The 12,354-nt window shown below is 43.7% G+C and overlaps 1 protein-coding gene across 1 annotated transcript in view; it reads right to left on the reverse strand.

Annotated features, from left to right (window-relative positions):
* The window catches only part of WDR41 (WD repeat domain 41), a gene marked incomplete at its 5' end in the record, with an annotated part of 55,650 nt that overhangs the window by 38,071 nt on the left and 5,225 nt on the right, over positions 1-12,354 (reverse strand). The window contains one exon of the mRNA XM_019518247.1: positions 10,688-10,803. Coding sequence (XP_019373792.1) covers positions 10,688-10,803 — 116 coding nt within the window. The remainder of the gene's footprint in view (positions 1-10,687; positions 10,804-12,354) is intronic.

A 12,354-nucleotide genomic window follows, 5' to 3' on the forward strand; every position in this document is an offset into this window, starting at 1 on the left:
AGAACTGGGTTTCAATACTGACAAGTGCAAGGTGATGCACCTGGGGAAGAAGAACCAGCACCATACCTACAGGCTGGGGAACTCCCTTCCTGTCAGCACAGAGGCAGAAAAGGACCTTGGAGTCACTACTGATTCCAAGATGAACATGGGCCACCAATGTGAGGACACGGTCAGGAAGGCTAACCGCATCTTGTCATGCATCCACAGATGCATCTCGAGCAGGTCCACGGAGGTGATCCTCCCCCTCTATGCAACATTGGTCAGGACACAGTTGGAGTACTGTGTCCAGTTCTGGGCGCTGCACTTCAGGCGGGATGTGGACAGTATCAAGAGGGTCCAGAGGAGGACCACTTGCATGATCAGGGGACAGCAAGGCAGGCCCTACGAGAGGAGGCTACAGGACCTGAACCTGTTCAGCCTCCACAAGAGAAGGCTGAGAGAGGATCTGGTGGCTGACTATAAATTTACCAGGGGAGACCAGTGGGGAATGGAAGAGTCCCTGTTCCCCCAAGCACTACCAGGAGTAACAAGGAATAACGGCCACCAGTTGACTGAGAGTAGATTCAGGCTAGATATCAGGAGGCATTACCTTCACAGTCAGGGTGGCTAGGATCTGGAACCAACTTCCAAGGGAAGTGGCACTCACACTCCTACCCTGGGGGTCTTCAAAAGGGGGCTAGATAATCACCTAGCCGGGGTCGTTTGACCCCAGCATTCTTTTCTGCCCATGGCAGGGTGTCAGACTTGACGATCTGCTTAGGTCCCTTTCATCCCTACCAACTACGAAACTATGAAATCTCAGGATGTTCAATAAGGACAAGTGCAAAGTCTTGCACTTAGGATGGAACAATCCTATGCACCAGTACAGGCTGGGGACCAACTAGCTAAGCAGTAGCTCTGCAAAAAAAGGACCTGGGGATTACAGTGCATAATAAGCTGAATATGAGTCAACACTGTGTCCTTGTTGCCAAGATGGCTAACAGCATGCTGGGCTACTTTGGAAGGAGTGTTACCAGCAGGTCAAGGGAAGTGATTCTTCCCCTCTGTTCAGCACTGGTGAAGACACATCTGGAGTACTGTGTCCAGTTTAGGCCCTCCCACTACAGAAAGGATGTGGACAAATTGGAGACAGTCCAATGGGGGGCAACAAAAATGGTTCAGGGGTTGGGGAACTGGGCTTATTTAGTCTGAAGAAGAGAAGACTGAGACAGGATTTAATAGCAGCCTTCAACTACCTGAAGGGAGATTCCAAAGAGGATGGAGCTGGGCTGTTCTCAGTGGTGGCAGATAACAAAAAAAAAGCAATGGTCTCAAGCTGCAGCAAGGGAAGTTTAGATTATAAACTTTCTCACCAGGAGGTTAGTAAAGCACTGGAAGAGGTTATGCAGAGAGGTTGTGGAATCTCCATCCTTGGAAGTTTTTAAGACCCAGCTAGACAAAACCTTGGCTGGGATGATCTAGTTGGGGATGGTCCTGCTTTGAGCAGAGGACTGGACTAGATGACCTCCTGTGGTCCTTTCCAACACTTATTCTCTATGATTCTATGATTCTAAGAGGGACTGAGGAGGAGGAGCAGCCAGCAGGGAAAAGCCTGTGCTGCTGTGAGTAGGGAGAGGAGTGAGATCTTTGGGGCACAGGAAGACAAGGAGTGGAGCAAGGCCAGGGGCTAACAAACAACCATTACAACAGATGACAACAGGAAGGACACTACAGCACAAGCAGCGGGAATGGAGCTCCCTCAATGTGACAGGAAACCAAGCACCTCCAGTGGAGGGCTGAAATGCCTGTACACAAATGCCAGAAGCATAGGAACAAACAGGAGCAACTGCCCCTCCTGCCTTCCAGCAGGAACTATGATATCATAAGGATAACAGAGATCTGGTGGGACTCTACCCACTATTGGATCGTAGCGATAGAGGGCTACACCCTGCATAGGGAAAAAAGGTGGAGGTGCAGCTCTATATGTAAAGGAGCAGTACACCACCTTGGAAGCTGAAATTGGTACTAAGGAAGGGCAACTTGAGACTCTTTGGATCAAGATATGGGGAGGATGCGGCAAAAGGGACTTAACTGTAGGAATATATTATAGACCTCTGAATCAAGAGGAGGTGCTAGATCTGAAATTCTCCAGAGAACTGGAAGAGGCTGCAAGAGCACAGGATATAGTCATCATGGGTGACTTTAATTATCCAGACATCTCCTGGGAAGAACACTTGGCCAGATCTGACCAGTCACTTGTATCAACGAGCTCTACTGGTCTCAGGAAGTGTATGGATCGACCAGAGGAAATGCCCTCCTAGATTTAGTTTTGGCCAAGGAGGACAACCTGGTGAGTGATCTGATGATACAGGGTAACCTAGGCGACAGTGACCATGACACTATCACTTTCACTGTCCGTCACAGGGCTAGGAAATCTGTCAGTAAGGTACAAATTCTTGACTTCAATAAGCTACGGCCTTTAGTGAGTAATGCCCTATGGGATCATGGACCATGGGGAAAGAGTGTAGGTGAAGAGTGGTTGTTCCTTGAGGACATAATCCTCAGTGCACAGAAGCTGTCCATACCTGTATGCAAAAAAAGTGGCAGAGGGGCTGGGAGGCCATCTTGATTCAATAGGAAAGTCACAGATCTTCTGAAAAAGAAAAAGGAGGCTTACCAGTGATGGACACTAGGAATAGGCGCCAAGGAGAACTATGTAAGACTGGCCCACACCTGGAGGAGGCAGATTAGAAAAACAAAAGGTGGTGACTGAATTCAGGTTAGTGACTGAAATCAAGGACAATAAGAAGTCCTACTATAGGTACATAGGTAACAGGAAGAAAACCAGTGGAAATGTGGGACCACTGCCCAATGCATCTGGACAACTGATCACCAATACCAAGGAGAAAACTGAACTCCTGAACGAGTACTTCGCATCTGCATTCCACCAGTCTACAAGTGATAGCCTGCCCAATGCAAATATGAGACAGAATAGTCAGAGTAGAGAAGATCACCTATCAACAGTCAATGTAGACCTGGTAAAAGAACTGCTGGAGAGTCTGGATATCTTTAAGTCAGCAGGACCGTATGAACTCCATCCGAGAGTGCTGAAAAAACTAGCTGAAGTTATCGTAGAACCATTTGCCAACCTCTTTGAGAATTCGTGGCACTCAGGAGAGGTACCAGAAGACTGGAAGACAGACAAAGTTGTGCCCATCTTCAAGAAGGGGAGGAGAGAGGACCCAGGGAACTACAGCATGATCAGCCTGACCTCAATCCCAGGAAAAAGCCTCAAAAAATGTCTCAAGGAGTTCATACGTGATAAGCTAGTAGAAGGCAACATTGTGAATGACAGCCAGCACAGTTTTGTCATGGGTAGGTCATGTCTGACTGACCTCATCTCCTTTTACGACCAAGTTACTGACCACCTGGATAAGGGAAATGAGGTTGATATGATTTACTTGGACTTTAGGAAGGCCTTTGACTTGGTGTTCCATGAGGCTCTCAAGGTAAAACTAGGGGACTATGGGCTCAACAATTCAATGGGTAGATGGGTGGGAAACTGGCTGCAGGGTTGGACCCAGAAATTGCTAGTAGATGGGTCTGTGTTGACCTGGAAGAAGGTAGCCAGTGGGGTCCCCCAGGCTTCGGTACTTGGACCAGTGCTTTTCAACATCTTCATCAATGATCTAGATGTGAGGGTGAAAAGCACACTTGCAAAGTTCACCAATGATGCTAAGCTGTGGGGAAGTGTCATGCATCAGGGTAGGCTGACAATCCATGCGGACTCAGACAGATTAGTTAGATGGGCGGACCAGAACCAGATGCTGTTCAACACCAAGAAGTATAAAGTGGCCCATCTGGGGAGGAAAATTCTGCAATAAACTTACAGACTCAGTGGTGCTACGCTAGCTAGCACGACATCCAAAAGAGACCTGAGGGTCATAATTAATCATAAAATGAATACGAGCCACCAGTGTGATGTGACAGTTAGCAGAGCAAACAATATGCTGGCATGCATCAACTGATGCATCTCAAGCAAAACTAAGGAAGTTATTCTCCTGCTCTACTAAGCATTGGTGAGGCTGCAGCTGGAGTACCGTGTCCAATTCTGGGCGCCACACTTCAAGAAGGATGTGGAGAAGCTTGAGAGAGTCCAGAGAAGAGCCACCCATATGATTAGAGGCCTGAAGAGCAAACCTTATGAGGAAAGGCTGACAGATATGGGACTGTTCAGCCTAGAAAAGAGAAGACTTCAGGGGATTTGGTAGCAGATAACAGATATATCAGGGGAGAGCATCAAGGTAGCCACTAGGCAAACAACTATATACCAAAGTGGCCCAGGGGAAAACCAGGAGCAACAGTCATAAACTCTTAGAAGAAGGTTTCAGACTGAATATAAGGAAAAACTTCTTCATGGTTCATGTGACCACACTCTAAACTAGACTCCCAGCAAAGGTGGTGCAAGCACCCTGGAGATCTTCAAAAGGAGACTGGACACATACCTTGCTGGGGTTTTTTTGACCCCAGCAGTCTCTCCTGCCCAGAGCAGGGGGCCTGCTGGACCCAATAGTCTCACAAGGTCCCTTACAGCCCTAAACTTCTGTGCATCTGTGTGAGTGGCTGGCAGGTAAGACCCTGCACTTATCTCCACTTTACTACTCTTTATCTCCTCAATGGATCTTGGGTTCCTCTTTCCCACAGCACCCTTCAAAGGCAGCCACGGCTCCTTTGTTAAGAATCCCTGGTACAAGTGCTTGCTTCACAAAATCCATCACAGCTATCATGCTAGGCACTGCTCTCAACAGCCAAGCCACAACTGGCTAGGCAAAGAAAATGAACAATTCTTAAGCTACAGTATGTTCCTTCAAAAACGAGTCAAGGCCCATTTGTACAGTAGCATAAAATATTCTGTATTAGTGCTACAGGTGTTGCATCTATTCTCCCCTGCTATCAATCTAGGGCTTAAAAGATGCACTAACATTTTAAAATTGAAAATAAGTTGTAGATTCACTGGCTAAATGAATAGGAAACACTATATACAAGGTAAATCTAGCCTGGTATCCTGTCTCTGAAGTAATCTGTCCAGTGTTTCAGAGGAAGATACAAGAAACCCCCAAATAAATTAATGTGGGATCCTTCTGCCCATAAGGGAGCTCTCATGAACTCCAGGCACCAGTGGTTAGCTCATGCTGTAAGAAGGGGTAAGATCTCTTCTAATCTTTTTATCTTATCTCATATGAATGTTCTCATTACCCATGGAAATAAATATCTGAATTTAATCTCATTTTTCTCCTGAGAATGAGAGCATTACATGTGAATTCTGTGTTGTGTAAATAGGTTGCCTTTCAAGCTTATTTTCTAGGATGTTGCTTTGTTCTGCCATTTGAACCAAAATGTACCTAATATACTTCTACACCATTCATTATTTTGTATGTCTATCAGGTCCCCTCTCCTCCTTCTTTAACAAATCTTTTCTATTTCCCTTCACTTAACATGCTTTATATGGCTCTATTGAGGTGAGACTCCCACCTTTGGATCCCTTCTATTTCTGCTATATCTTGTTTGATACAAGGATGAGACCCCTAGCACAATCAGCCACTCTCATTTTACACACGACCACTTTAAATTTGGAAGCCTATTTTCAGTGAAGGATGGGAGTATGAGCTGCCTGAACAAAGTTCTGAAAAGGAACCTGACCTCTGAAAGAGAAGGCATGTGTATTTCATCAAAATAGAAGATGTACAGGGTGTTTTTTTAAAAATAGGATTTCTTTTTAAGTATAAAGGTATAGTGTTGAACCAGCCATCCTACAGACATATTTTGTTCACCAAGCTGGAGTTTCATGGGTCACCTGATTCTTTTCCAGTCATGATCACCATCCTCTATAACCTTGTCTGTTTCCTAGAGGAGCAAGGAATGGTCAAATGAGCAACAAAGAAAGCTATTCTTAAAATGTGTTATGAACTCTGTTTAGTTTAATGTGTCAAATACTTGAGTATTACATGCAATTTTATCTCAGCCCATTTTTTGGAAGACTCTTGCTGAGGCTTAGCCTTCTTTAGTGATCTTACAATCAATATGACCCTCACTTCATGTTCAAAAAATACAAAAGAAAAGAAGAAAAAAGCAGCTGTCTCTTAGGTTGATACAGGATTTATTTAGTATCTTCAAAAACCAATCTGGGAAAATTTTCCACTTGCTGGTTTTAGCTGAGCCACCGAGAAAACAAGAAAATCCTTCTGCAAAATTCTCAATAAGATGATATTATCTAAAGACCTGAAGCGTGAAACCTGGCTTACAACAGTTGACAGAAAACACACAATGGAATAGCTACAAAAACTAAATAAAAACATTGCAGAAACAGAGTAACAATACTAATTTTATTGAAAGAAGCAAGTGAAAAAATATCATCAGCTGTTTAACAATGCAGAAACTACTATAGTCATGCTAAACGAAACCCTGAAATGACTATTCAAAGCAGCAAACTCGTCTAAATTGCTCAAACTCTCAGTATCAGTAAGCACCTACAGGATATTAATGCAATATTTCTTATTCATATGTGATTTGTTAACCTGCCTTCAAACTGACCATCTAAAATTTGGTTTTATATGGATTATTATTTGTCTATTTCTATCAGTGTTTTTGATAAATTATGATGAAAACATGTCTTTCCCCCAATAATGGAAGGTTTCTTAGGTTTACCAGGTGCCTATGCACTGACAAAAGGATGCTGCAGGATTTCTATTTGAAAATCTGGTTTTATAAGAATAAGTAGATCAACAGTGTATGTGTTCTGAAAACTGTACTTTGAAGAAACATTAATAAAACTAGACTGGAAGTGATATAGAGACAACACAGCTCACCAGAAAAAATCTGATAATATATTTGAATCTTTTGGGGGGCCTACTCTTATATTACTTAGAAAAATAAGTCTTAAGGAAATAGATGCATCTTTTCTATAATAGCTAAGTAACCCATATATAAGCAATTTACAAGATATATATTGGAGATCTCAAGAAGCCTCTGTGGGCCCTTTTGCAGAACTGATAATTTTTTAAACAACTGCAAAACTATTCAAACTGTAGGACAACCCACATACAGAGGAATCCAGCTGCTAGACTGCAAAGACTACATCAGGGAGAGAAAGACTTCTACAACAAAGTAACTGCAACCTAGAGGAACTACACTGAACTAACAGCCAGGAGGCCATAACATAAAAATCGCATCTCTGCCATTTTCCATATCTATGGGCACATCTACTCATTCATTAATGCACCTTAGTTACTACACATTAAGTTTAGTACTTGTACAGGTTTCCCTTGCTTTATGTTGTACATGCATTCCTGGAAAACGGCACCTAACTCAAACTCGCATAAGAGAACCCCCTTTACAATGTAACAAATAGGGATATGTTCCAAGACCTCAACTGTACCAACCCCCAAACCCATTTCTACCACTTTTACAAGGCAATTTTTTGTACTCACCAACAGCAGACAGTACACACAAGCACAGGGCACTGTCATAATGGGGATGGCAACTACAGAAACATGCGTCGCAGACAATGAGCGAGGAGCACAGATTTACACAAGAGACTACTTTGGTGTGCATCACTCCCATAATGCACCACACAAAGCAGCTGACTGCAGGCTTCTACCACACCAATCACATAAGAGTGAATTTACCTCACATCTAGTGAATTTTTGGTATAAAAAGAGTAATCGCATAAGAGCGAATTTGCACATACACAACCCACATAAAGCAAAGGAAACCTGTAAAAGCAAGTACTAAATCAATGTGCAGTAACTGGTGCTACTGCAAAGAAACTCCAGCGCATGGCTTTATAGTGATGCTAACTACACATCAGCCTAATACTACTCTGCAGTAGTGCATTAGCAAGGTTTTTGCCATGACACTGTATTGTGCAGTAGTATTAAGCTACTGTGCAGTTAAGTGTCTCATGTAGATATGCCCTATGTGTAGCCTATTGGTAAATACGTATCTTAATCCCCGACCTGTCTCAGACCTAAAAATGGCTGCTACAGCCCCCCAGCTATATGTTAGCTCACGTGTTTAGCACCGGAAAGCCTCAGTTCAACTGGCATGTCAGCCAATAAACAGTCGTCACATAAGCACTTCATAAGTGATATTATTATTGAATAAGATTTTAAATCAGTAGTTTTCAATCTTTTTAGACTCAAGGTACCCCTCGGAAAATGCTACCTCTTAGTTTTCACTCAATTTTTTACTACAAAAAAAATAATAGAGCAATTCTTTTGTTGCAAGAAACTCAGGAAGACCACAACAGATCAGAAGGTTTTTGACACTACAAATGCCTATTTGGAATCTCTGAGTTTCTCTTATAAATTGTGTTTGCAAACCTAACAGTGCTAACACTGTATGGCACCCTCTGGCACCCCTTGAAAGAATCTTAAAGCATGCTAGAGTGCTGCGGCACCCTGGATGACAACAACTGCTTTAGATCTCTGCCCAATAAGGCTGTCGAGTATTTCCACATTTCCTAAGGTCACTTCAGGCAAAGCTGGGGACAGAACCCAGGTCTTTAATGTTAACAGCAACAAGCCTTATTTATTCAATAATTCTGCATTTGAAATGCCCATGCTAAATCAGCATGCTGCATCTGGTTTGTAACCATTCTTCTAGGGATTAGAAAACTCCCTTCCCTAGAGCATAAATTTCAGCCTAAATAGTTAAAACAGGACTATCTTACAAATAAACAAGAACTGAGGTCATAATAGAAAGTGTTAGGGACCATATCAATGAAGACACAGAGCTGAAAATGAAAAAAGGAAACAAGGGGAACAGCAAAGACTGTGAGATGCACAGCAAGTGGAAAAGGGAAGCAAGAAGAAATCAAAGGAGAAGTAGGATGGGGAAGTGGGAGCTTTGGCAGCAGCATTATGAATAGAACAAAAGTGGTGAAAAGGTGAGAATCTGAGAAGCCAGACAATTATAGGCTTTAGTATTTCAACACTGCTACAGTTATAAATGAATGGATTTGGGCAATATTAAAAATAGCAGAAAGGGAAGGCTTCCCAGAAGACTAGAAGTAGTTGGAGAAGGTGTGTAAAGTCTAGGAGAGTGGAAAAATGTGGATTGGGTTGAACCACACTGAGATTAGCATATTTAACTGCTGTCTTTTATCTGGGATAACAGTAAAACATCATTAACTTCCTTTATGAAAGCAAGCAGCTGAAATAAAAGCAGTCTTCATACCCAACACACAAAACTCCTATGTCTATAAGAGCAATGCAGAGTTAAGTGGGTGAATGTGTATGCATGCATATTACACGTGTTGAGGAAAACAAATGCATGTGGAGAAAAAAAGCCAGAGTTCAGAACCAGACTAAGAAAAAATCCATGTGTAGCCCTGGAGGAAACTTAGACAGTGTGCTTTGGGCTGAAAAAGGTGTGGAGCTGTGAGCAGGGCGGTTTGATTCTTCCTATGCTCAAGAAAGCAAGACTGCATTCTTGTAAATAAAAATAAATGCTTCAAAGAAACCAGATTCCATGACCAATTTCTCCTCCTAAATGAAATAATCTATGAGAGCCTGAATTCTGGTTAACTGCTCGGGTCAAAGGGAGTACCCATATAATAACAAACGGAGATATGGGAAAGAATTTACAAGGAAAAGTAATTCATTTCTGGATAAATCAATTCTGAACTAAAAGCAGGACTTAGTAGAATGTCAGAAGGCACTGTACAGCATTTAGGTTACTGGTATAAAAGGATGACTGAAGAATTGAAAAGCAAAAAAAAGAGGCATGAAAATGTTCAAGGATCCCAGCGTGAGTTACAAACACCAGCACACCACCTCTGTCTGATGAAGGGAAGTATTTATCCTCATGTTATAGGAACCTAAGGCACAAAGAGATATTAAGAAATATGACCAAAGAACTCAAGAACATACCCTATGCACTACACAAGGTGTGCTCAACCCCAGCCTGCCAGCCAGATCTGGCTCCTGATGCCATGTCATCCAGCCCATGGGGCTTTTTATGGATCTGTAGAGAGCCCTGCAGCCACAGCCCCACACGCCAGATAGGGCACACAGGGTGATACAGCCCCTGATCCAGTGCATGGGGCCAGGCAGGGGAGGTACAGACCCTGATCCTGGTGCCAGGGGCAGCACAGGGCCTGGGGCCCAGAACCCAGGGCTAGATCCTAGAGCACAAGGCTGGGCAGAGGCAGCACAGGACCCACACCTGCATGAGGTGGAGACATTGTGGACTGCTGGCGTCTCACTCCAGTGTGCAGGCCCAATCCTGGTGCACAGGGCTCAATCCAACCTGCAGACTGCCCCGTGTCACTCATCTGGCCCACAGGACCAAAAGTTTGAGTGTCACTGAACCATCTGAGTTGCAGATCAGTATCAAATTCTGTAAAAGTGTAGTTGTGAGACAGTTGTTTATGTAGTTTTAGGCTAGGTCAGACAAGAATTTGTAGTGAATGGTTTGGACAGGCATATTCCTGCCTTGCACAGCTGGACAAGATGACCTCCGAAGGTCCATTCTAGCCCTATGTTTCTATCATTCTTCCAAAAGAAGTATTAAAATACAGGTCTGGATTATCCAATCATATACACTTAGTTTCTGGCAAAAGAGGTAGATTGAAACGTTTCATAATTTTCACAACTTTCCTGTTCCCAAGGATGCAGTAAAATAATCAGAAAAAACAATCTCTTACCGATATTCATCTATCTGCACTAGAAATCGCACTATATCTTGATGACCTCTTAGCACAAGGAGCTCAGTGTAAGGATTCTGAACTTGTTCTTCACCTATGGTCTGCACAGACGATTTCTAAAAATCCATCAAATAAGAGACATTAATCATGACTGTACTTACAGAATTGCTTTTAATCAAGTCTTTAGCCACATTTACCTTTATATGTCTATTTTTGAATATATGGTAAATTTTAAAGTTATATCAAACTTATGGTCTAACCCAGGGGTTTTCAACTGGATGTACTCGTACCCCTGGGGGGAAGGCCTCTGGGAAGGCCTCCGGGGGTACTCGGCAGTGGGTGCCACTGCCATTTCCCCCGCTGCTGTTCCACCACCACTTTGATCAGCTGCTGGGGGACTCACCTCCCCCCCCGCTGGTTGACGGGCCACCAGGGGAGTCCTTCCTTCTCAACCAGCCTCCTGGGGAACACAGACCCAAAAAAGTTGAAAGCCTATCCATTCCCTTAATGCAAACTATGCCTCTCATTATTTAAGAGAAGTAGATTCTTTCATAACATGTACCTTGAGTTACAGTTTAAAATGGTAAAAAACCTCCACACTGAACAATGAACCTTTGCTTTTAGACCACCATATTAAGTCGAGAAACCAATTTGGTTAATGACTACCAATCCTTTTAACTTTATACACTATGCAGTTAAGCGTGTGAAGTTCTCTTAAAAGTGTATTTCTTTTGGGAGGTCTGTGCACCCTTACTCCCCACCCACAGCCCCCCACCCCTGCTGGAATGGGCCTCCAGCTGCCAGAGCTACAGAGCCTGGGACCCAGGTCTGGTGCACCCCACAGCAGTGCCCGAGTCCTAGCTTCCACCTGTGGGAGGCAGCGGCTGCTGTAACCCGAGTGGAGCATGGAGCCCAGCTACCCCTCCCCTATGGGTGGCTTGACTGGAGCAGAGCCCCGGGAGGAGGGCGGGGTGGGGAAGAGGTTAGCTGCTGTGGGCTCCTGTAGGTAAGTCCAATAGACTTACCTACAGGAGCTGCTCTCCAGGCTGCCTGGCTGCCATGTGCACGTGGTGCCCCCTGCCTGATTGCCCTCCTTTAGTTCCCCCCAGCCCCTAGCAGGCTGGAACTCTGCCAGCCTGCAAGGGGATACCCGCTGCTTCCAACATTTTTCTCCTTAAAATAAGAAAGCCTGCATTTTTCTGTGATGAACGGAAAACCCAGATCCCTGCTGATCATCAGTCAGCATCAGCAAAGCATTTTACCCACTGTGCAAAACTGCATCATTAGATGCTTGATTGTAGATGCATACCTTCCTTTCAAATACAGGCAGTCCTTGGACTTATGACACAATTGGTTCCTGAAAATGATGTCTTAAGTCGAAACTTTGTAACTCAGAACTGATTTTCCCCATAGGAAACAATGTTATAAATGGGGGACTGGTTCCTGATCCAAGGCCTGATACCCTGTTTTCACCAAAAATAACCCAGAATTTTGTACTCAACCAATTACAAAGGAATAATATAGCTACATTAATGTATTTATATTGTAAATAGCAATCATATTGATTTGGAAGGACTTCTTTGAGGTGACTTTGCTGGACTTCTTGAAGGGTTCTTGGCTGGAGTCTTCTCAGGAGTCTCGTACACTTTCTTTAAGACAGCAGACAA

The sequence above is a fragment of the Gavialis gangeticus genome, unplaced genomic scaffold, assembly GCF_001723915.1.
Source record: "Gavialis gangeticus isolate Ggan-Ray unplaced genomic scaffold, GavGan_comp1, whole genome shotgun sequence".
NCBI classification, from domain to species: domain Eukaryota; kingdom Metazoa; phylum Chordata; order Crocodylia; family Gavialidae; genus Gavialis; species Gavialis gangeticus.